Source organism: Diabrotica virgifera, chromosome 2, assembly GCF_917563875.1.
Source record: "Diabrotica virgifera virgifera chromosome 2, PGI_DIABVI_V3a".
NCBI lineage: Eukaryota > Metazoa > Arthropoda > Insecta > Coleoptera > Chrysomelidae > Diabrotica > Diabrotica virgifera.
In genome coordinates this window covers 171,546,778-171,574,266 of record NC_065444.1, presented here as the reverse complement: position 1 = coordinate 171,574,266, position 27,489 = coordinate 171,546,778, and the positions used below count along the sequence as shown (strand labels likewise).

Below are 27,489 nucleotides of genomic sequence, written 5' to 3'. Positions count from 1 at the left end.
ATTTGAGTTATTTGCGAAAAACCGTCTAAAAGCGTGGTTATTTTGTTGAAAAAATGAACATAGTCATTGCCAAATAACTCGAAAAGTATTGACTTAGTGAAAAAACTCTATAGAACAAAAGTTACTTAAAATTAGCCAGTTTATCCATTTCCTGACTTTCTTTGGACGAATATTTTTTCACCCATAAGAGGGGGTGAAAACCACCCCCAGGGCAAAAGCACATATCGGCACAATATCACTTTTTTTCTTTGACTTGTTAGCTATGTGTATGCCAAATTTCATGTCAATCCAAGCGGTTCTTTAAAATTTAGAGGTTTTGCAATATTTTACCGTTAACGAACGGACTAGTAGAACGCACAAAAATTTGGCAAAAAAACTGCGGAAATATTGATATTATATTGATGGATATCAGTGACCTGAAACAGAGGGTAATTTGCCAGCATCATTATGCAGTGGAACATATTTACCAAAGTGACCAAACAAAGTTATTAAGGAAAAATGCTGTTCCTCTAAAATTTGCACAGTTAGCAACTGATTTAGGTGAGTACTCAACTTTGGAAATATTTTTATGTTTGCCTAATGCGCTTTGTCAATGAGAATAATACTATTAAAATATATTTTATATAAAATCAGTTGATATGAGTGATTTATATATTTTTTATACAATTAAATCAAAAGAGATTTTTTTTAAATATGAATGCGTTGTTAGTATCACTCCAGAAATAACGGAGATGCTTGTTTTGCTTTAATTAAAATTATTACACATACATTTCAATGATTACCTATTTTAGGTGATACCCCACCAGTATTATGCTCTACATACGTTTATTGCGGTACGAAACGTAAAAAATCTACAAGTGGCGATTGTATGGTTAGGTCAACTCCATCGCCTAAGAGATCAAGTAGTAGTCTCAGTGATATTAGTAGTTATTAATCAATGGTCTAGTCTAATTTCTAAAAATTACAAATCTTTTATTTGACAAAAAAACAACCGTTTCATTAAATTTGAATGAATGAATTGTGTGTGTAATGACATGGATTTTAAAATAAGCTGTTTAAAAATAAAATTTGATCCAAATTTTTGGGCGATAAACGATTTCTTTTTAGGTTTGATAACTGCCCAGATTTTGAAAATACTCTTTCGGAAGATAGTGATGAGGCAGGTATTGAAAATATTTTATAGCCAAATAATAAAGCTCAGGGAAACTGGATTTGTATTTTTTCCAAAATTCCACCGGGTTATTTTTTCTTGCGAAATGTGGCATTTCGCAAGCAAATGTGGCATTGTGTAGTAGACCTAAAACAATCGCTTTATATTGCCGACACCGCCTTTCTCGATGGTGCCATACTGTATGTGTAATGGCTAAAAGTATGCTAAATTTAAGTAAAATTATCCATTTTAGTGGGGACTTGCCATTTTTTAATTTAATTTTTGATTTCCAACAATCGTTTTTTCCGATTATAGCGCCATATCCATAATTCGAAAAAAGTCTCAAATAAAAGTTGCTTATTTTTACGTAAAGAATCCAAATCTACAATAAAACTTTGGGGGTCCTATTTAAGATTTTAAAATAACCCCCCACCCCACCTCCGTGGGGTGTCGTGTTTGGTACCATTCGATAGATTTTTCAAAAACATTTTGAAAGTGTATTTTGTAGTTTTTCGATCTGATGTTCATTTTGCGAAATATCGCAGGCCTTGCATTTAAAATTTTAAATCCCCCCCCCCCCCACCATGGGGAGTCATGTTTAGTACCATTCGATAGATTTTTGAAAAATATTGAAGACGTATTTTTTAGTTTTTCGATCTGACGTTCATTTCGCGAAATATTCGCTTTTTTTGTGAAACTTTTTGACTCACCCATTTCCTTACGCCCCGCTCAAATCGTCAGATTTTTGAAATATACACTCTTTTGCATGTACCTAACTTACCTTATCTTAATCTGGCAAATTCGAGTATTTTTAAGGATATATTTTTTTTTCGGGCCCCCCTTAACGAACTTCCCTGTGTTAAGAGCCAATATATGGTACATATGATAATCTGACGCGCTCGAGTAACTGCAAAAATCCCCGCTTGGGCTCCCCTACCATAATAAATATGCCTGCTATAGATTTTAACACAACGAAATTGTTTATCTTCAAAAAAAATTTCTTGTAATTAATTAATATTATTTTAAATTAGATTTATATTGTGCATAAATTCAATTTTTATCAGGTAATGTACTACCAAAATACCGGTATTTTTACATAAATACCGGTTTTTAATACCGGACCAAAGGAATCCCGGTATTGTAAGCCCTAATCAAGAGTTGATCACAAACTTCATAAGATAGACCAGCTGCCTGTTTAGTACTACATGCCATGCATGAGCAGTTCATGCGATACAAGATAGTACGAAATTCAAAGCTACCATCAGTGCTACAAGAAAACAGTGTTACTATTCACTTCTGTTTAAGAAACACACGATAATAGCAGTTGCGTCTTATAAGCCTAGCCTCTTGTTCTCTGTCATGCCTTCCATCATTGTATGACCACAAAGTGCGGGATCTTCACACAAGAGAAATACATCATACAATATGATATCGATTAATATATAATAATAGACTTGAATTATTTACAAAGTATACAGAATAAAAACAACAACTTACATATAGCTATAAAATATATAATATATGTATAATTCAATAGACTATAAATAAAACTTAAGTTACCAGTATTGGACAGATTTTTTAAGGTAAAATGCAACATTTTAGATTAATTATAGATACTAATCGACACCTGCAAAGCCCTGCGAACCTTCGATTGCTTTGATTAGCTTATCCTTTAAGTGTGTGTAGCTTTCATAAGGAGGAAGATCTAGTCGATTGAAACTAAAACAAAAATAGTTTAATTATTATTAAGTTTTGGTTTTCCAATGTTTAGGTAATCGTCCTATCAAAATTTATTTTTAAAGTTACTTTTTGTATTCTTCCAGTAATTTTCTCATTATGAATGAGATATACTCCTCGATGTTTCCTATTACCTCCTAGCCATCAGCTAGTACCAATGTGTACAGAGAGCTTTGCGCCATTACTATACTTTTAATTACTATACTAATTTTATGACATTTTCTGCACTAGGTATTTTGAATGCCTCCTCAATATATATATTTTACATTGAGTCGGGATAAGCAGCAACCCTATCTCAATAATTCATGTATCTTTTCAAGTTACTAATAGAAATTCCATCTCTTGATCAGGAATAGAAAACTTCGCTCTTTTGAGCACACAGCCAAAGGGTATCCTCATCTCAATCTCAGATTGGAAACGTTCCTGATATTCTCGAGTGAAATAATTGAGGAATACAATTTAGATAAATCCTACAGTACTACAATTACCGATAGTTAGACTTCTGGTTCAAATACAATATTGAAGGATGGGCCCTAGAGGAAAGAAGCCTCAATTTGCTATATCCAAGGCACTGCCATCTACTAGGCAGAGGCGATATGAATAATAGCATCCGCCGAAATAAGTACTTCCGGAAAGCAAAACTGGAATATCAACTTTTGTTACAACAAAAAATAAAGTTGAGTAGAAAACAAATGGGAATTCTGAGTGGACAAAATATTCAAGCTTAATAAAATCCCATCGATTTCACAGATTTCAACCTGAAAAAGGGAACAGCCTTCTCTTAATAAAGAAAGCAGAAGGCAGTAAGTATACTTGGCTGAACAAATCATGGATCTTTTAACCTATTTACTGCCGTAATGTTCTGAAGACCAACGAAGCGTGTCATAATGGCTGATTGGGAACGTCTTATGGACATATAGAAGTGAGAATAAGATATAACCAAATAAACACAGAAGGTCAACTCTATATCAACCAAACCCCTGTAGAAAGAGTGAACATCTACAACTACCTCGGCACCATAATAAATGAAGAATGGACCAACAACCAAGAGATAAGAGCGCGCATCGGAAAAGCTAGATCAATCTTCAACCGTATGGGGGGCCTTTTTCAAGAGCCACAACCTTTCTGTTGGTATAAAAGTAAGAATGCTGAGATGCTACGTCTTCTCTGTACTTTTTTATGGTGTTGAATCATGGACCTTGAACGAAGATATGTGCCGAAAATTGGAAGCATTTGAGATGTGGATATATTGGAGAATTCTTAAAATCCCATGGACTGATCGGGTCACAAATGAGGAGGTCCTTAGAGGAATGGGGAAGAACCGAGAAGTACTAACCACCATAAAATCTCGAAAGTTTGAATACTTTGGGCACATTATGCGAAATAAATCCGTATATGCCCTCCTACAAGCCATCCTGCAAGGAAAATACTTGGAAAGCGAGGTCCGGGAAGAAGAACATCCTGGTTAAAGAACCCGAGAACCTGGTTCAATACAACATCTGTGCAGCTTTTCCGCGTTGCTGCAGATAAAGTGAAGATTGCCGTGATGATCGCCAACATTCGTCACGGATAGGCACATCAAGAAGAAGAAATAAACACCCGTGGATTAACTGAGAACATGACATACGGCCTGAAGCTATGTCACTACTGTGGATTTATTGATTGAACATGACCCAAACTTTCATACACACGCGCGAATACATACACTATTCTCAGTGGGAAAATCACGGCAGCCTCACCACAACTGGCTCATCATGCAATCAGATGTGTGATCAAATTCCGAAGTGGAACACCATCTTGTCTAGGAGGTTGGATGGTACAGGGTAACAAAGGTTGCCTTTCTTAAGCGATGCCACAGAGAGCTGGCCAACTCTGGCGAAATATAGCCTTGGCACCGTAAAGCAATAGTGCTGTTTCACATTATAAGAATTTAAACGTGCGAGGGTTAGAACGCACGACGACATTCCAATGGTGGCGCATGTAATCATATCGCACCCTCAGTGCAAGACTGAGGGTGCGATAATTCAAAACTCAAAATTTTATGAAAATGAAGTAATCATGAAATTCGATTGTAAACATGCATATCTATCCCTGTAAAACTTTAGTAACTTTCAAATGCTTAATGGGCTAAATATTACAACAACAACAGTTTAACTATTTTGCGTTTTTGAACATAAGCTCCGTGCAAAACTGTTGTAACTCTAATGTAACAGAGTTACAACAGTTTTGCACGGAACATTGCAACGGATTCGATAACAAGCAATGAAAAAAGTAAGATATTTGTTATTTTAATATCTATATCTGTGGTGTTTAATTTTAATATACAGCGCGTCTACGTAATCCATTAACGGCTGAGACAATAAACAAAGATTTTCGAGACCAATCTATTCATGTAAATTTTATGTCCTTTATGTGATATTATATTTATTTTCCATAAGATGTGTGCGATGTCATTTGACCATTTATTTGTTAGATTGGACTAAAACCACATAAATTAAGACTAATTATTTACGACCAAAAAGTATTTTTTCTCATGAAAGGAAAAACAGTTATCTTAAAACTTGTGTATTGACAATACTGAGAGGTCAAAAATATCTATTCTCAGCAAACTTGCCAAAGAATAGCCAAAAATTCAAATGACCAAAAAGAAAGATTTGGTATACTTATGCCATTCGGGTATGATACCAGAAGTCCACCATAGTTTTTATAAAAATATTTTGGCATAAGATGATGTACGAGAAGAGGACAACAACTACGGTAAAACCTGTCAGCAACGGCCACTAAAAATGGAAGAACTATTGGCCGATATAGAAAGGTGGCCGCTTTTCCAGTTTTTGTAGTCTAGATATACATAATTGGTTTGGGGAATTTTTAAACTGGCCGTTAGTACAGGTGGCCGGTAACACAGGTTTTACTGTAAAAGTAAATGTGTCTACACTTTTTACAATTTTCTCCGTGCAAAACTGTTGTAACTTTGAAATTCTAATACTAAATGTGTAGTGATTAACAATTTTTTCCGTGCAAAAGTGTTGTAACTTTGAAACTCCTAATTTTTTTTGCATTAATATTATTTTATTTAAATTTCTATTTTTGGTTAATGTAATATAGGCTGAAAAGCATGCAAAATCATAATTAAATGTTAATTTTTCTTAAAACTTGTGTCTTATTTCACCGATATTAGCACGAAAATAAACAAAATCGTCTTTATCTCGAAACTTACTTATTTTGACTTACTGCAGTCTTGCACTTAGGGTGCGATATGGAGCCTTTCTCACTAGACGATGGTTGGAACGTTCGGTGAAGTCGCCGTGTTTATGTCGTCCCTCGCTTACAACAACAGACGGCAGCCGTGACGTCTTTACACACCCAGTAGCATAGGGGACTTAATGCATCCTTTCATATGATACTGTCGTTCAGTCGCACGAAGGTAGTTTCTTTGGTTGTTTGGTACATTATTTTCATTTACACTTTGTGGCTGTTTAAAGTAGGTGCATATATTTTATATTATGATGTCTCAAATAATAGAAATATATAAAGATAGAAACTTGACGAGAAATGCTTGGAATGGTGTATGCCGTGCACTTAACAGTGCGCGCATTAATTTGAATTAATTAATTTGACGAATTAGATGATAAAGAAAAAAACCGGTTCCTCTTATTTCTCTTTTTTCGACGATAAAGTAAACACAACGCTAAAATTTGATTTCGCTCCATATAAAATATACCTTATATTCTACGAAATTATATTTAGTTTTATAGGGTAAACAACTCGGTGAAAACTGGAGTAGGGCTGCGATCACGTCTTGTGTGAAATTATCTAAAAACAACATTTAAAACGAGGGGAACAAGATTTAAAAATGAATGGATGACAGAGGGTCTTTTAAATTCTGTACATGAAAAACATAGATTGTAATGTTGTTCTGAAGCTGTTTCCTTGTGGAATTTTTATAATAAACTAGTCTAAATGGGAAATAAGCCACAATTTAAATAAAAAAAAAAAAAAAAAATATTAACGTTTCGATGCCCAAATCGGATGTCGAAACGTTAAAAAAACCATTTTTTAGTTCAATTGTGGCTTACTTCCCATTTAGAATAGTTTATTACATATATTGTATGAGCTAATTAGATGAGCTAATCCAAGATCCCACAAATAACTTAGTAGAACAACGATTATAAAAACAAATTAAGACTTTTAATTAAAAACATAAGAAATAATAACTGATAAAATAGAAATTGCAAATGAATTAAATACGCATTACAGTACATTAGGACAAAAGTATGGACAAAAAAACCCATGATACATCGTAATGATACATATCAGACATCGTATCATGTACCTACCTCAGCCACAAAGTGTAAATAAAAATAATATACCAAACAAAACAGCAAAATATCGCACCCTATCGCACCCATGCAACAAAACCCTCGCACGTTCAAAATTCCTATAATGTGAAACAGCTGATACTGCCGTGCCTGACAGCATTTCATCGTAAATCATGGGAACAAAATATCAAGCCAGAAGGTGTCCCAAGTATACTTGTGCATTTCAGGCAGATATTCATGCAATCTTGTCCTGTGGAAGAAAAATTAATACGAGGGGCTTTCCAACTGAAGTGGATCAATATATGCACAGATAGTCAAGCGGCTCTGAGGGCTTTTAGAAGAAGACTCGTGTAGGAATGCCAAGAAGAACCCGACAGACCGGATGAAAATAGCATAGCAAATATTCGTGACCAAACAAGGTCAGGATCCGTATACAAAATAATCCTGAATGGAAAAGTACTCCCAGCCAAGCACGTGGCAAAATGTATTGAGGGCATGCGCTAATAGAGCTGAAGTACTATGGAAAACAAGCAGGAATCAGTTCATGAATCACGATCATAATAGAATTCCTTACTAAACATTAACGCCAGTTAAAAGACACCAGCATACAATCGGGCAGTCTCATGGAGACTTAAGCTACAGATTCTGTAACAGATACACTGAAAGAGTTAAGATATTGCATGGCTGCCAAGCGTTAGTTTAGAGGCGGCAAACACTTTTTGGAGAATGCCAAGTGACTTCAAAAACATACCTACATATATGGTATCCTAGACCTGTACAATCTGGACAGGTTTCCAGAATTCTGGAATGGGTATTATGAAAAATGAAAGATGTACAATAAGTCTTCTCCTCGTAGTGCCTATCCGTTTCGGATGTTGGCGACCATCATGACAATCTGTACTTTGCACACTGCTACTCTGAAAAGATACGTGGTTGTTGTGTTGAACCACGTACGTAGATTTTTCAGCCAGGAAATCATTCGCCTTCCTGATCCTCGTTTTCCTTCTACTTTTCCTTGCAAGATTAGTTGCAGCAATCCATATCTCTAGTTGTTCCTCATGGTGTGACCGAGGTATTCGATTTTGGCTGTTTTTATTGTGGTCAACAGCTCTTTTTCTTTTTTGCAGTCTCAACAAAACACCCGGATTAGTAACGTGGTTGATATAAGATATCTTTAGGATTCGACGATAAAGCCACATTTCGAAAGCCTCAATTTTCTTTCAGGTGGCGTCTGTGAGAGTTCACGACTCCGTACAACAGTATAGGAAAAATATAACATCGTAGTAACCAATTTTTATGGAAATCCACAAGGAAAATAAAATTCCTGTAGCTGGCTGTATACCATAAATCACAAAAAATACAAGATCCTTTGTAAAAGGTATATTTAAAAGACCCCAACAAGGGTTACATCACAAAACAAAACGTTTTCGGATTAATAGGAAATCCATCAACAGTTTTAAGCCCCAAAATAGTAAGGTGTGAGTCTGTGTTGCCCTGGGTTATATCCAGGAATATTTGCAACATCCTTCTGTTTTATTAAAAATATGTAGTATCATTTAAAATCTTGAAACTTTTAAAGGGTTCTTACCCATAACTTTTTGGTGGTTCACGCATGCATGCTATTGTAAGTATGGCCTCTGTCAATTCTTAACCTTAGTCAACTTTTATAACATTATCTATTATTAATTAGGTTATACTTACTATTTTAGGGATTCACACTGATGATGGATTACCTATTAATCCGAAAACGTTTTGTTTTGTGATGTAACCCTTATTGGGGTCTTTTAAATAGTATACCTTTTACAAAGGATCTTGTATTTTTTTATTTTTATGAGTATTGATAAATCATGCCACTTGAATATAGCTTAGCCATTTTTTTAAATGCAGATCTTGCTTTCTCTGACCTACATTTGATTTCTAGGGAATAATAAGTAAGGGTACAATAAGTAAGAACGGTTTATAATAGACGACTTCCGAAAAAAAAAAGACAAAGTTACTGCCTATATTTGAAAATATTAAGCTGTTTTATAAATAAGAATTGTTAGCACTCAAAAGTAGTTATTATTATTTTTCTGAGGAAACACAGTACCTACTGTATTTTAGAATCATTAGATTAATTGAAATACCAATTAATCATCAATTCCATAAACTATTTTTGTTGTTCTTCCGTCAAGACATGTAGAACCTATCGAGTCATAAACTTTGGTATATCTATTATAATAAATAGTATGCTTGAATGAATTTGTATACGATTAAAATGTATTTAATATCCTTCGAAAAATATCTTACTTACCAGGTATGAGCACGTGGATAATTATCTGGCGTTCCCCATTTTTCTATCGTAAACAACTGCGGTCCATTGCTGCCGTACAATTCTTTAAAACCGTTCATTGGTACTCGAGAAGTTCCAGTAACAAATTGTAACAACCTAGCTCTCATTTCATTACTAAATGATAACACAACCTAAAAACCAAATAGTTTTTTTACTAAATAGTTATAATATACAGTTGCTAAAATGTATATTGGATTTACAATAATAACTTTTAATATTAATTCTTTCAAAGTACTTTAAAAAGTACTACAATTGACACAATTTATTTATTATTTATTTTAATGGCTTTGGATTGCTTGATCTATTTAGCCACGATAGATAATAAATACTGTTTGCCCAAATGTCTGATGAAGACATTTGGGTTAAATGGACATCATTGTATTTGTATGAGCGTTTTCGTAAAAAATTTTGTTATTTTCGGATTAAATTTCACAATAAATTTTGTGTCTATCTAAATATCTACCTATATAATTAAAGTAACTGAAATAATTTTAGTTATTACAGTTATTAAACGTTAAAAATTTTAAGTTGACATATTTATTTTTTCCTATCGACGGACACTTCATACGGATTGACTACTGTCCATTCAAGGGAGAGTTCACTCCTTTTTATTGGAATAATTATTAGACCAATTTACTTTCGTACTTCTAGTTGTACCTACAGTAAAATATTCGTTGTCACAATAATCCTAAACAGTCGTATATTCGTGGAATGACCTATAAATATAAAGTAACCAATATTTTTGTTAATTTTGCGGAAGATTTAATAAGTACTGATGAAGTAATAAATACAAAAGCGATATATTTCTACCTACCAACCTTTTTAACGTTAGTTGTTAATAATTCCTTTCAAACTATATTTAAATTTTATTTTTAAACTTTTTTTTTCAATTTTTATTTTTAATCTTTTTAATTTTATATAATAATTAAACTTAATATCAAATAATAGTTATGTTTCATTAATAATTTAACCCATTAAGCACAATTGATGCGAAAACGCAACATTCTCAAAGGAATTTTTTTTATAACTAAATATTATTTTTTTAGAAAATTCTGTATGTGTTTTAATGGTTAAAGGTTTAATGATATTGAAATATATTTTATAGAACAAATATATCTAATTGTTTATAATTTATAAAAGACTTACTTTAGCAATTTTTTACATTGTCCGTCATGACTATACCGGGTGTTTCATTAACAATTGTCCATATCGTAACTGGAGAAACCTCAGCACAAAATACGAAGATTTAACCCAAAACACTTAAATAAAATATTCTTCCCTTACCGAGATACAGAGTGTTTATTACAAATGTTCTAAAATGATTTTAGCCCATTGTTAAAGTACCTTTTAATATTTTTTGTTCAAACTTTACACACAGTTTACACATGTTAGGATACTTTAACTAGTGTTAAAAGATAGTTTTCCGCTGTTACCAGAGGCGTGCTGTAGGGATATATACTTTATTTTCTCCCCTTTTCCCCTCTCACAATCTACGCCACTGTCGTAATAATCATTTCAGCATGTTTTTTGATTTTCGTTAATTTTTACGTAAATATCATCCCTGTGTCTCAATGCGATAGAGTGAGTAGTTTTCACGTTATTTGCGTTTCAAGGTAATTAATTCAATGAGATTATGTGTATTTTAAACACATAATCTGATTTAATGTTTAAAATACAAAATATCATTGAATCCATTTCCTTTAAACGCAAATAACTTGAAAACTACTCACTCTATCGCATTGAGACAAAAGGATGATATTTCCGTAAAAATTAACGAAGAATCAAAAAAACATGCTGAAATGATTATTACGACAGTGGCGTAGATTGTGAGGGGGGAAAAGGGCCGAAAATAAAGTATATATTCCTACAGAACGCCTCTGGTAACAGCGGAAAACTATCTTTTAACACTAGTTAAAGTATCCTAACATGTGTTAAAGTTAAATGTTTAGGATACTAGTTAAAGTATCTAATTAATAATATATTAATACTAGTTAAATGTTAACATGTTTATAATTAACTATATTAATACTAGTTAAATGTTAACATGTTTAGGATACTAGTTAAAGTATCCTAAAACTAGTTAAAGTATCCTAACATTTATATAAAATAAATGTGATTGAAGACAATAATTGCAAACATTGCGGAAAGCAGGGTGATCTTGATCATATCTTTTTTGAATGTACTAAGTTTCAACAGCATTCAAACTCTCTCTATAAAAATTTAATTAAACTTGATATGCATGCACCATTCAATATACAGTCTTTGCTGGCTACAGGCTCACAACAAATATACAATATCATTATAGATTTCTTGTCAGATACACGCACGGTCCTATAAGATTTGTACGCGGGCATGAGATTTTTTATGATTTAAGTTCAGATTTGCATCTTCTTTTTTTGTCATAAATATTTTATCATTTTATCAGAGTTCCATTATTGTTTTTATTGTATTATTATTGTATTGTATTATTTATTGTGTTACTATATTGTTTCTGTTTAATTTTGTATTAGGATTAGGATTGTATTTTGTTTATTGCAACTGGCTGTATGACTAATGTCTATGCCATTAAATAAATAAAAAAAAATCCTAACATGTGTAAACTGTGTGTCAAGTTTGAACAAAAAATATTAAAAGGTGCTTTAACAATGGGCTAAAATCATTTTAGAACATTTGTAATAAAACACTCTGTATCTCGACAAGGAAGAATATTTTATTTAAGTGTTTTGGGTTAAATCTTCGTATTTTTTGCTAAGGTTTCTCCAGTTACACCCTGTATAATCTTCTCGTAAAATTTTCACTTTGCTTATAATATAATAGTTTACATGATTTTTATAAAGTATAAACTACATATTTAGCAATAACCAAACAAAAAAGTTAAATCATTTTATCAAGAAAAAGTTACATGCATTCAAACTTAATGTTGCGTTTTCGCACCAATGGCGGAATCTGTTAAGAAATAAATGAAATACACTTTTATGGATTATGAGATTTATTTCAAAATTAAAAGTACAAAAGTATTAAAACTAAATAAAATAGTTGTAAAAAAACTATAAAACTTAATAAATATTTCAGTATGGAAGCTGTCCAAACACGCAGAGTGTAAATGTACATTGCACTTTTGACACATACATGGTAACATAGTTTGACTTTTACATTGTCTGTATCTTCTTCTTGACTTTTCAGGGTACCGTTACCATGAATGTGGTTCTCTTTGTTAGTGCTCATTTCTTTCGGTAATTCTGAAATTTTTGGTCTTCCCCGTCCTTTGGATTTAGAAGCTGATATACCCTGATCTACGCTGGCGAATGAACTACCTTCTTCTGATTTTATTAGCGTCATAATAGTATAAGAGCGAAACTGTAACTGCGATATTGTAGAGTCATTTGCCAATTTGTGCTGGGGTGTTGGTGTTCATCTACACGATAACAGCATAACCAATTATCATGTAAGAGTAAGAGGAAAGAAAAGGTGGTGGCCTCTTTTTATAAATACTTACTTACTTACTTAAGCCGTCCTCTTGTACCTTACGGTGTCAAGGTAAGTGGAGAAATGAGACGTCTCCATGCCTTTCGGTCGGTAGCTAGTCTTTCTGCTTCTCTCCACCCAATATTTCTTTTTCCGCAAGCCTTTCCAATATTTGCATTCCACGTTCTTGCTGGCCTACCTCTTCTTCGTTTGTTGTCAGATGCCGCTTTCCATACCCTCTTTACAGTTCTACCTTCACTCATTCTCGCCATATGTCCGAACCACGATAACTGTTTTGTTTCAAGTCTGTCTAAGGTCCTTCCAACACCGCACCTTTCACGTATGTCTTCATTTCTTATACGATCACGTCTGGTCACCCCGGATACCGCCCGTAAATATCGCATTTCGCATGCTTGGATTTTACTACGGATGCTGTCGTTCACTGTCCACGTTTCACTACCGTAGAGTAGCACCGGCTCGTATACGGTTTGAAATACTTTCATTTTTGTTTTCAGGCTTACTTCTTTCTTCCTAATAAAACTTTTATTTAGTGCATAGTATAATTTTGTTGCACTCATTACCCTGCTGTTTATTTCTGGTTCTATATTTCCTTGCCCATTCATTGTTGATCCTAGATACTTGAAGTCCTCAACTTGTGTAATGGTCTCATTATTTAACTTAACATTTATATTTTCTTGTGTTTTCGATATTACTAAAGCTTGTTTTTTCAATATTTATTCTCATCCCAAATTTCTTAAAGGCTTCATTCCAAACATTCACATTTACTTGCAAGTATTTTTCTGATTTTGCCACAATAACCAGGTCATCGGCATATATCAACTCTGACACGCAAACTTGTTGAAGTTTATACACCCCAACCCTAGTTCTTTTTACCTTACCCCTGCATTCTTTTGCAATTTCGTCCATTAGAGTGATAAATAACAAAGGACTCAGAACACCACCTTGTCTTACACCTGTCCTTGTGTAGAATTCAAGAGATGAGCAATTGTTCGTTCTTACATTATTACGTGTACATTTATATATACTCTTTATTGCTTGGATTAACTTCGGTTTCACATTTCTACGGTTTAATATTTCCCACATCTTGTTACGTGGCGCCCGATCAAATGCTTTTTCCAAGTCCACAAAACAGAGATACAACTTACTGTTATGCTCTAGGGCTTTTTCTGATAACTGTCTCACCGTGAATATGAGATCGGTTGTACCTCGCCCTGGCCTAAAGCCGCATTGGCTGTCATCCAGTGTGGCCTCGATCTTTTCTCGCAGCTTTTTCTCTAGTATTATTTCGTAGATTTTACTAGCAACTACCAACAATGACATTCCTCTATAGTTAGAACACTTATGTTTATCGCCTTTTTTGTGTAATGGTAGAATAGTTGCAAGCGTCCAATCTCTAGGTATGCATCCGGTACGCCAACAGCTCCTTATGATCTTCCATAGTAATTGTAATCCTTCTCCTTCCATATATTTAATTAGCTCAGCCTTAATATTATCGTGTCCTGCAGCCTTGCCATTTTTTAATTTTAAAATTGCTTCCCTGTATTCTTCGTATGTTATGTCATCATCATCTTGTTGTTCATTTAAATTGTACTCCTCCCTGTCATTCTCTATTTCGTTGTTGTCTCCCATTAATAACTCCATAAAATGTTCTCGCCATCTTTCGGTAATCTCTTCATTTTTTAATAATATGTTACCATCTTTGTCCTCTAAACCTGTTAATCCGTTTGATTTCTTTTGTCTTAGATTTTTTAAAGTCCTATAAAGCAACTTCGCATTCCCCTTACTATCACTTTCCATTTTATTTCCAAATTCTTCCCATTGTCGATTCTTAGCTTCTTTAATTTTATTTTTAACCAGTATTCTCTGTTCCTTATATTCTTGATAATTACTTTCACTTTTATTGCTTATATACTTTTTCCACAATTTTTCCTTCTTCGAAACTTCCAATTTTATGTCATTATTCCACCAAGCTGTACCTTTCAGATATCTTCCTTTCGTTACCCCACATACTTTACTCCCAGTTGCGTACACCAGCTCCTTAAAAATGTTCCATAATATTTCTATATCCTCCTCATTTTTCCAATTTGTTTTACGTATTTCTTCATTTAATTTACGACAGTATTCTTTCCTAATATTTTCAGACTGAAGTTTGTATACTTTAATACTTGGTTGTTCGTAGCGATTTTCTTCATTTTTAATATTAAATGCCTGTTCTCTCCTTGTCTTTACTTTAGTTTCAACGAGAAAATGATCCGAGCTGATCTCATAGCCTCTTTTAACACGCACGTCCGCTATTTCATTTTTGTATCTGTTCTGTACTAATACTAGGTCAATAACGGATTTTTCGTTCCGCGAATCCATCACTCGTGTGTATTTATGAATCTCCTTGTGTTGAAAAAATGTGTTACTAACTTGCATATCATTCATGATGCAAAACTCGATGACTCTTTGTCCATTATTATTCCTGACCATTTCTCCATATGGTCCTATAGGGTAGTCATATTCATTGCTTGACCCCACTCGCTCATTAAAATCGCCTACTATTATGACCTTATGATTTATTTGGTCCATTTCGTCCTGCAATTGTTCCCAGAAGCTATCTTTGAGTTCCTTGGCTTCATTTTCCGATGGTCCATACCCAACAATAATTGTTGTCTTCTCGTTTTTACTCATATCTATTCTAAGGAGTCTTTCCGCAATATTTTCCATCTAGTGATATTTTTTATAAATACTATAGACGTACAATCGTCAATGCATGAACAATTTATAAATTGGTAAATGACAAAATATCGCAATTATAATTTCGCTCTTATATTGTTATGGTACTAATAATGTCAGAAGACTGTAATTCTCAGCCATCGAAAATAAGGGTACATAAGCTCCTAAATACAAAGGTCGAGAAAAGCCAACAAATTCAGAATTACCAACATAAATGAGAACTGACATAGTCAACCACATTCATCGTAATACGGCACCCTCAAAAGTCAAGAAGAAGATGCAGACAATGTAAAAGACAAACCATTATAATATGTGTACCAAAAGTGCAATGTACATTTACACTCTGCATGTTTTAACAGCTTTCATACATTGCAATATTAAGTTTTATTGTTGTTTAGAAAAATTTTATTTAGTTTTACTACTTTTGTACTTTTAATTTTGAAATAAATCTCATGATCCATAAAAGTGTATTCCATTAATTTCTTAACATATTCCACAATTGATGCGAAAACGCAACATTATTTTTTAAGAACACCCTGTAAGCTAAAAAAATATATCAAAATTTGCCATTAAAACACCATAAATAACTAAGCCTAATATCATTTTTATAAAAATTTTATATATTTCATACCTTGGTGGTTAATGGGTTAAAATAATGCAATAAACTCCTAACGCCATCTACTAACGTATGAATAAAGCATATGTACCTTCTTTATTTTGACAGAAGCGTTAAAGTCAAACTAAAGACATATTAATATAAGATAATTTGTGTAAAATATAACTAATAAATAAATAATAAAATTCCCTTATTCAATTATAAAAATATTATTTTAATATAATGTACCTATATAATTTGTTTAAAATATAAACAATAAAATTATCATCATCAAGCCAAAGCCTTCTTCAGAACAATCTTCTATTCGCCCCTGTTTCTGGCAAATCTTCTCCATGCTCTAATTCCAATAGATTTTAAATCATTCTCTAAGTTGTCTTGGTACCTAAGTCTCTGTCTTCCTCTTGCTAGTTGTCCTATCTATCGGCCCTCTTCGGTCAAAACTTTTCTGACTATGACATCTTCCTCTCGCCTGATTACATGCTCTATCCATCTAAGGCGTGCTACCTTAATGAATTTTACAACGTCAGGTTCTTAAAAATTTTTATTCAACTCAAAGTTGTACGTCTACGCCACAAACCTTTTCTTTTATCCCTCCATATATTCTTCTTAGGATTTTTCGCTCGAAACGTTTGAGCAGTTCTTGGTCATTCTGTGTAAGTGACCAAGTTTCTGAACTATATGTTAGCACTGGTCTTATTAGTGTTTTATAGACAGTCAATTTAATTTTTCTATGTAGTTTTGAGGCCATCTGTCTTCTTAAGCCATACTAACACTTATTGGCGAGCACTATTCTTCTTTTAATTTCTTCACTGACATTGTTATCTTTAGTTAGCAGCGAGCCTAGGTATATGAAGGTGTGGACACCTTCCAGTTCTAGGTCGTCAATTATTACTCTTGTAGGTGTCGAGTTGTTTGACCCAGTGCAACATATACATTTGGTCTTTTCAACATTTATTTAGTTCTATTCTCTGTGCAGATGCTCTTAACGACCCAAATGCTTCAGTCAGAGATTCTGTGGACCTACCTATGATGTCTATGTCGTCTGCGTGTCCGACAATTTGTACTGATTTGTTAAAGATAGTACCATTCGTATTAATCTGGGACTCTCGAATTATTTTTTCTAATGCCAGGTTAAATAAGAGACACGATAGTCCATCACCCTGTCTTAGTCCATTTTTGCAATGGAGGGGTCTTGAGAAATCGTTTTGGATGTTCTCCATGCTCTCTGCTGCTGTAAGTGTAAGTTCAATTAATTGGATAAGATGAAGCGGTATTTGAAATTCTATCATAGCAAGTAGAAGTTTACTTCTATTAACTGAGTCCACGAATATGTGGTGGGTCTCGACGCCGAACTCTAGCGGTTTTTCAAGGATCTGCCTCACTGTAAAGATCTGGTCCGTCGTTGATTTATTAGGGCGGAAACCGCACTGATTAGATCCTCCGACTATATGTTCGGCGTAGGCGAGGAGTCTTTTGTACAATACGTTGGACAACACTTTATATGCCATATTGAGTAGAGTGATGCTTCTATAATTATTATCACACACCATCATTTCTTCCTTTTTGTGTAGAAGACACCGTACATCCAACTTCCAGTCTGTGGGTGTTTCTTTCTGGTGCCAGATTGCAGTTATCAGTTTATGCATGTGTTTCAAGAGGGTGTCGCCGCCGCCCGCCGTTTTTGAAAAGTTTGGCAGGGAGATTATCCGAACAGGGGGCTTTATGATTTTTTAGTGTTAAGATGGATTTCTTCTTTGATGGGGAGTGGCTTCCGATAATCTTCATTCATTTGAAACATGGGACCCTCCATATCGCCATCTTCTTGACTGCCAGTAAGCAATTCTTCAAAATGTTTCGTCCATCTGTTCCTTGTTACTAATTATAGAGCCGTCCCTATTTTACAGGCTATTATTCTGGGTTTGAATTTTTTTCTGCAGCTGTTCATCTGTTGGTAGAATCTTCGTGAGTCTTTTCCATTGTGGTAGTTAACAAATTTCGTTTAGAGCGTCCGTATTTGTATTGTTTTTTCTTTTTCTTCTAAACGTTATTTACATATCGACAAATGTCCACAGATAAATTCAACTGGAGTGTGCTGTGCAAATGACCCCGACAGTGTGACTTGTCGCATTAGAATTTTATAAGAGTAGATATAAACTTACCCTCCAAAACCATTGGATCACAATATGATTTGCATGATAATCTCCTTTGTACAATGTGTTGACTTTCCAATCTTTAACATCAATATGTTGAATACCGCACATCAATAATTCCAATTCGTGTTCGTCGAAGATTTTTATAAGATTTAATGGTATTAAATCGCTGAATCCTTCTAGAAAAGCGTTCATTTGTTCTTGTACTCGTCCCACAAACCTCCATTGGATTATGCATCTACAATAAACGAATTAACGTGAGTCAATATGAAAATATATAAACAACTATGTTTTTCAAAATGAAAATAAACGGTTTCGTTTTGATTTAAATCGGGCCCCTTGCCATCCCCCGACAGGTGTTTCTAGGTTTACCCGTTATCAAAGAGGCTTTGCAAGAAGACCAATCTGAATCAAAATGCCCGTTCTGCTCGGTATAAATAATGAAATATATATACCGGAGTATGGTTAGAACGACGTCTAACGGGGAACTATGAAATGAATGTGGACAGAGAGTCAAGTAATCTGTTAACCCAGGTACTAAAATACCAAATGGGCGACGCGTAGGAAAATATTCCAACAATGCATCTCAGATTACCCATCTGATTCGTCATCATTTTGTACTCTAATACAGAGTATGGTATAAAACAAAATGAAAATAAATGGTTTCGTTTTGATTCAAATCGGGGCCCTTGCCATCTTCCGACACTCCCCCCCACTCTGTATTAGAGTACAAAATGATGACGAATCAGATGGGTAATCTGAGATGTATGAGATGTATTTTGGTATTTTAGTACCTGGGTTAACAGATTACTTGATTCGTTGTCGACATTCATTTCACTCGTCACTGATATAGAGCAAAGGATTCGGATAATTTGTGCTAGCCAAATTTTAATCTCCTAAAACGTATCGTGCAAAGATAAGGAGGGTGACGCATATGTACATGTAACAGAATGAGTCTACCAATTGTACGAAAAAATCAAATTTTTGGTTTACTAATAAGAAAATTACATGTGTGTTGTTACAGTTATTATTTAGATTTACAGTTTACAGAATAAGTTACATTATTTAGTTTAATTTTCTTATTAGTAAATGATGAATTTGAGTTTTTCGTACAATTAGTACAATTTCGTACATCTGTTACATGGGCGTCACCCTCCTCATTTCTTGTTGTAATATTTTTATTATAATACAATTACAATAACTACTAATTGTGTAGAAATACCGCCCTTTTTAGAAGTCGAGAAGTAAGCAGGTTTCATTGCAAAAAAAGACGAATAATAAACTCGATTATATTCTGCACAATATACATAGGCCTGGATCCCGCGTACCAAAAAAAAAACACCGGAACAGTGGACGTTTTAATTGTGGAACGTGATTTTAATTGTGGATCGTGTCATCCTGGCAAGTTTATGATTGTGAAAACTAGCAGGTTGTTTTTAAGTTTATTCAATAGCAAATTTTATATTATAAAAAAATGTTTGTCCGAGGCATTTTAATAAGTCCGACACGTAGAACATGTTAAATAACAGGAATGTTGTTGATAAATAGCAGTCTGATTTTTGCATGAGAGTTTAATGAAAATGTAATAAATTAATTGGAAGTTCTGTCCAACAAAATGCATGGGAAGTTTTCGTAGTATGACGTTCCAAATTTTTAACCTGTTCCACAATTAAAACTTCCCCTGTTCCAGTGTACCCGTACATCGAAAGTTTGTCCGACTAGACACCGTTACGCTATTAACAAATTTTCAGCTTGCTATTAATAAACTTTTTTTTGGTACGCGGAATCCAGGCCTAACACTCAACGGGACGAAAAATGGGCACCCCTTGAATTTTTGATAAAATTGTCGAAAGATATTTTATTTTTTATTGTAACTAATATCGACGATTAGCGCTCTGATACAAGGTTTTGAGGTATGTCTTACATAGAAAATGCATATGAAAACCGTTTATTTACAGAGATATGTATGAAGCTATCAATATCCAATATTCTCTGTGAGCTTCGCTGGTATCGCCAACTAGCGGATTACTAGTGCAACTTCGGTTGAAACTTTAATGAGAAAAGTATTGCGAATAATAGCAAGTAAATCTTGTCTATTATGATTCATTATTTATATGGGAAATAAGCCACAGTTAAAATGAAAATAATAATTTTATTAACGTTTCGACGCCCAAATCGGGTGCCGTTGTCAAAATACAAAATATTACTAAAATAAACAAAAGTGTTGTTGCTAAGCAAAAAAATTCTTCTAATAATTTATTTAATCTCACTCATTTATATTGGCAATTCAGACGTATATTATACATTTTAAAGTAGAAGACTTTAAAATGATATTGCCAATATTTATGAGTTGCGTTCCTGGGACGACTTACTGAAAGATAGTTCATTCGATTACATGAAATCAACCCCAACTCAAGAATATCCGTCATAAAAAATTATAGCATGTGATCTGTCTTTAAAAAGACAACCAAATGCAACGACAGTAAAATTCTCGCGTTAGAGACTTCATAGTAAATCACAAGGGAAAACCAGGAAAAACCCTGTGATACTATCCCGACATCGTAAGTATTTGGTCTTACATTAATTTACTCTCAAAAAATAATACCAAATTCTGACTTGTAACATGTTTAAATTATAAATAATATTAATAATATTAGATATATAAGTAATACTAAAATATAAAATATGTACTAGCTCGTATTATTGACTTACTAATCTTGGTATTTTCTTTCTATTGACTTCCTCTTTCAGTATGGGTAACCACATCCTACTGCATTCTCCCGAGGAATTTGCGACACAATTGGTTTCATTTAGCATAATTAGAGCCGCTTCTTTGATTTTTCTCTTTTTACTATCTGGTTCTTTCAGGACTATACTTGAATCTCTCCACTGAACTCTATGTTCATTATCCCATGCGTGTTGACATATTTGAGATCTGTCAAATTCTCTATTTTTAATATAAGATTGATGTTCACTTATTCTAACGTCTAATGGTCTTGATGTCTCACCTAAATAAAATTGTTCGCATTCACAAGGTATTTTATAAATGCAATTCTTTGTTCTTTCTTGATCATTGTTAGGTTTAGTTTTAGATAGAATAGATCTCAATGTGTTTGTTGTTTTGAATGTTGTTGAAATGTTGAATTTATTTCCTATTGTTTTAAGTTTCTCGGATAGTCCTTTTATATATGGTATTGATATTTTCCTCGTATTATTTCTGGTGAATGTTGTAGGATCCCGTTCTAAGTTGTTCTGTTCCATTCGATCCAATCTTGACAATTCCTTATTTATAAACGATAAAGGATAATCATTTTTTAATAAAACAGATGTTAACAATTGTTTTTCTGCTAAAAAGGAATTTTCATTAGAACAAGTAATTTTGGCTCTATCATATAAGGATTTAATGATTCCCTTTTTAACGTTGATGTTGTGATTTGACTTGTAATTGAGATATCTGTTGGTGTGTGTTGGTTTTCTATACACTTGAGTCTCATATCCAATATCCTTCTTTGAGATCAAAACATCGAGGAAAGGTAGGCTGTTATTGTATTCCTTTTCCATTGTAATACATTAATAATAATAACAGCCTACCTTTCCTCGATGTTTTGATCTCAAAGAAGGATATTGGATATGAGACTCAAGTGTATAGAAAACCAACACACACCAACAGATATCTCAATTACAAGTCAAATCACAACATCAACGTTAAAAAGGGAATCATTAAATCCTTATATGATAGAGCCAAAATTACTTGTTCTAATGAAAATTCCTTTTTAGCAGAAAAACAATTGTTAACATCTGTTTTATTAAAAAATGATTATCCTTTATCGTTTATAAATAAGGAATTGTCAAGATTGGATCGAATGGAACAGAACAACTTAGAACGGGATCCTACCACATTCACCAGAAATAATACGAGGAAAATATCAATACCATATATAAAAGGACTATCCGAGAAACTTAAAACAATAGGAAATAAATTCAACATTTCAACAACATTCAAAACAACAAACACATTGAGATCTATTCTATCTAAAACTAAACCTAACAATGATCAAGAAAGAACAAAGAATTGCATTTATAAAATACCTTGTGAATGCGAACAATTTTATTTAGGTGAGACATCAAGACCATTAGACGTTCGAATAAGTGAACATCAATCTTATGTTAAAAATAGAGAATTTGACAGATCTCAAATATGTCAACACGCATGGGATAATGAACATAGAGTTCAGTGGAGAGATTCAAGTATAGTCCTGAAAGAACCAGATAGTAAAAAGAGAAAAATCAAAGAAGCGGCTCTAATTATGCTAAATGAAACCAATTGTGTCGCAAATTCCTCGGGAGAATGCAGTAGGATGTGGTTACCCATACTGAAAGAGGAAGTCAATAGAAAGAAAATACCAAGATTAGTAAGTCAATAATACGAGCTAGTACATATTTTATATTTTAGTATTACTTATATATCTAATATTATTAATATTATTTATAATTTAAACATGTTACAAGTCAGAATTTGGTATTATTTTTTGAGAGTAAATTAATGTAAGACCAAATACTTACGATGTCGGGATAGTATCACAGGGTTTTTCCTGGTTTTCCCTTGTGATTTACTATGAAGTCTCTAACGCGAGAATTTTACTGTCGTTGCATTTGGTTGTCTTTTTAAAGACAGATCACATGCTATAATTTTTTATGACGGATATTCTTGAGTTGGGGTTGATTTCATGTAATCGAATGAACTATCTTTCAGTAAGTCGTCCCAGGAACGCAACTCATAAATATTGGCAATATCATTTTAAAGTCTTCTACTTTAAAATGTATAATATATGTCTGAATTGCCAATATAAATGAGTGAGATTAAATAAATTATTAGAAGAATTTTTTTGCTTAGCAACAACACTTTTGTTTATTTTAGTAATATTTTGTATTTTGACAACGGCACCCGATTTGGGCGTCGAAACGTTAATAAAATTATTATTTTCATTTTAATTGTGGCTTATTTCCCATATAAATAATTAATCATAAAAATGCCACAAGGAAATAGCTTCAGAACAACTTGTCTATTATATTATTTCAACGAAATATATTATATATTTTAAACAGTTTATTTGTATTTTATGTAATTAAACTAATACTGGAATATTATTTTACTTCTTTCCTGCTTCCGATAATTTCACAATTGTTGTGTAGATGGCACTAGATTAATAGATTAATTATATTATAAAATGTTAAAAAACAAAATTTTACTATTTGAAACGTAAGTATATTTAAGAAAAAAATATGCCACAGCTTTGGTCAACTAATATTTTTTCCTATAATCTTTTTAATTCAATGTTTTAAATTATCCACTTTCACATTTATGTCAAATTTCCAACTGAAGTTCACCAACTTGTCACTACTGGCGCTCACGAACTTTTAATTATCCCCTCTACCTACGAGCTCACAGCGGATAAACATATTGGATAATATTAAACCAAACAAATTAATTCTGGATTTAATTAAGACTTCGTATTACCTCCACGAGCCTGTATAACGGCATTCATTCTTCTGGACATATCGTTAATGTACATAAAAGCAGGTACCCGGCTTCAAATACTTCTACCGAGCCTGTCTCAAACATGCTCGATGGGATTTAAATCAGGACTGTGCGCTGGCCATACAATATGAGAAAAACCAATTTCATTTAAACCAAGTACTCTCCGACAATGTGGGCGGCACGAGGGCTGCATTACCACTATTAGTGTTTTCTCCAATAAATGGTTCATACGGGACAAAATAATGTTGCAGTATCTCTTTTACATACCTCAGTGGTCAGAGATCACACAGGGATAATATACAATTCTGTACGCGCATACAAAGATATACCAGCCCACACTTTAACCGAAACCACCTTGAAAACTTACTCTAAAGGCAGTTTTACATTATGCTATTTTCATGCTAGGCAAGAGCCATGCAAGACAGATCACGCTACTCCGCATGCCCACGCGCTATTTCCATGCAATTCCTGTGACAGACGAAAAATTAAAACATGTTCTATTTTTCATGCTATTTTGATGCAAGTCCTGTCAAAATTCACGTTGCCAATATGACAAAATTTATAGTTTAGAAAAAACTTAACCTTATTGTGTAAAGGCTATAGCGGGATAAGATGGTCAAAAATGCCCCCGCACCGATCTGCCCCGCTACTTATGTTTTCGATAAAGGATATAAAATTATGCCCTCATGCAAATTTTTAGCTTCCCAGAGGTCCTAGAACGTCTTAAATCAAGAAAAGAAGAATTTTGAGGTTTTATTTTTTTGTGAGCGCAATTTTACTTTAAAAAATCTGAAAAAATTCAAGAGGTTGTATATTTTGGACACAAAACAACCTGATTTTTTTCAGATTTTTGTAATAAAAAATATTCCCAGGAAAAATTTTTGATATTTTCAAAAAATTTTTAGATAATATGATTTGGCCAACTTTTAAATAGTATTTTTTTGTGTACTTTTTGCCGTTCTTTTGAATGGCAGAGGCAGAATTTTTAATATCTGAGCGGAAAGAACGAAAAAATCGAAAAAACCGTTTTTGGCTGTCTCGAGATGCATCTCGGGACAGCCAATTTTAGGATTTAGGATCCTAACAACTGAAAAAAACTAAAAGTTTGAATTTTGTCATAAAATTTTGTATTTGGAGTTATAATAATATATTTGAAACAACTTTTCCAAATATCTTTGTTTGATATCTCTAACGCGAAGCAAATCGAATCACATATAGAAGATTCACCCTGTTTGTGGATTCGCAGTAGGCCGCGTTTCAAATTTAAAGTTCAGTTGACTATTTTAAAAATTGTGAATCATCACCCTGTACGACTGCAAAATTTCAAATATGTATATATTTTGATAGTCGAAACATAGGGGTGTCTTCATCTTAAATGCGACACTCTGTATCTTATCAATTTGATAATTTATTGCAACTAATATAGTCGTATTTTTTGTATATTCAAAATATACAATCAAAATACTGACTAATTCACTAATTTTATCATAAAAAGTTCAAATTGATTGTACTGAAGTATTGAACCAATTAATGTGTAATAATATAATATAATATACAGAGTGAGTTTTATACACTGTGTCCGTAAAGTATGGAACAAATTCTTTTTCAGCTAAACAGAGCATTTTAAGAAATAATCCTGAAACACGTCGATTTTTGATTTTAATTTACGGTGTTTTAAAATAATATTCTAATATACAGGGTGAATTACTTTCGAGTAATGACGTCACCGTCATTTTTTTTAAATGGAACACCCCCATTTTGTCTCAATTTTCGGATTACTCTAGCTGAGCTGATTCCAAAAATGTATCACATATTGATTCAAATTGGTACAGGGTGGACAAAAATACAATAGTTTTGTGTATGCTCATATTATTAAAGTTTAATTAATTTTTGATATTAAATTAAAATATTCAACTAAACAATATCAAAAATTAATTAAAATTAAAATATAATTAAAATATCAAAAATGAAATAAGTATTTTTGAAAATATTGTTAATTTAACTAACGCGTTACTGTATGAACACACACAAATCTATTGTATTTTTGTCCACCCTGTACCAATTTGAATCAACATGTGATACATTTTTGGAATCAGCTCAGCTAGAGTAATCCGAAAATTAAGACAAAATGGGGGTGTTCCATTTAAAAAAAATGACGGTGACGTCATTACTCGAAAGTAATTCACCCTGTATATTAGAATATTGTTTTAAAATACGGTAAATTAAAATCAAAAATCGACGTGTTTCAGGATTATTTCTTAAAATGCTCTGTTTAGCTAAAAAAGAATTTGTTCCATACTTTACGGACACAGTGTATATGGAAACCCTCAATTATCTCGGAAACGGCTTGCACGATTTTTATAGAATGTGGTGCGTAAGGGTTTTATAATGTGGCCGATATTATAGTAATACTTACATTGTTGTCAGATCTTCCGTTTTTCTGAATATCTAATTAACTTTCTTATTTCAAATGGAACACCCTGTATATTTTTTGCGTTTTGAAGTCCTTAAGAAATACTGATTATTTTCCATGTTATAATCGCTATACCTAAAGGCCATAATTTCGGAGTTATTGCTACATTTATTTAAAAAAACTTTTTAAACAAATTATAAAAATCAATTTTTTCGGTCCGGGTAGACATTGTTTTACGTTCTTTGAACCATTGGGAACAAAAAAGTTCTCTTATAATTTTTCTCTAAAGTTAATCGTTTTCGAGTTATAAATAATTTAAAACTGAAAAGATATCGAATAATGACGATTTTCAAGGTTAAAAACACAAATAAAAATATTATTTTTGAAACTGCGAAGTACAGAACTTCAAATTAAAGCCTTATATTATCAGTTAACAGTAAGTAATTTGAGCTTGTTTCATTCTAAAATATTGTTTTTTAGTTGTTAATGCAGCCCGATCGCCCGTCCTCTTATATGCGCTTCATTAACATTTATTAAAAAGCAATGTTTTAGGATAAAACGTGCCAAAAAATTTTATAGCGAGCTGGAAGAAGTGTTTAGCTTGAATTTGGGTACTCCGCAGTTTCAAAAATAATATTTTTTATTTGTGTTTTTGAACCTTGAAAATCGTTATTATTCGATTTTTTTCAGTTTTAAATTGTTTATAACTCGAAAACGATTAACTTTAGAGAAAAATTACAACAGACCTTTTTTGTTCCCAATGATCCAAAGAACGTAAAATAATGTCTACACGGGCCGAAAAAATTGATTTTTATAATTTGTTTATTTAATAAATGTAGCAAAAAAATGTACAGGGAGTTCCATTTGAAATAAGAAAGTTCATTAGATTTCCAGAAAAACATAAAATCTGACAACAATGTAATTATCACTGTAATATCGGCTGCATTAGAAAACCCCTACCTACCAAAACCTATAAAAATCGTGCAAGCCGTTTCCGAGATACTTGAGGGCTTCTATACATAAAAC

General features: G+C 33.0%; 1 protein-coding gene across 3 annotated transcripts in view; it reads right to left on the bottom strand.

Moving 5' to 3' along the window:
* Positions 1-2,574: 2,574 nt before the first annotated feature.
* Positions 2,575-27,489, bottom strand: part of LOC114332529 (E3 ubiquitin-protein ligase Nedd-4) — a 209,835-nt gene continuing 184,920 nt past the window's right edge. For all 3 annotated transcript variants that reach the window (XM_028282340.2, XM_028282342.2, XM_028282341.2), the window contains 3 exons: positions 18,521-18,749; positions 9,503-9,672; positions 2,575-2,869 (listed from right to left, as the gene is read on the bottom strand). In XM_028282340.2, the coding sequence (XP_028138141.2) occupies positions 2,767-2,869; positions 9,503-9,672; positions 18,521-18,749 (502 nt within the window). In that variant the 3' untranslated portion in view covers positions 2,575-2,766. The remainder of the gene's footprint in view (positions 2,870-9,502; positions 9,673-18,520; positions 18,750-27,489) is intronic.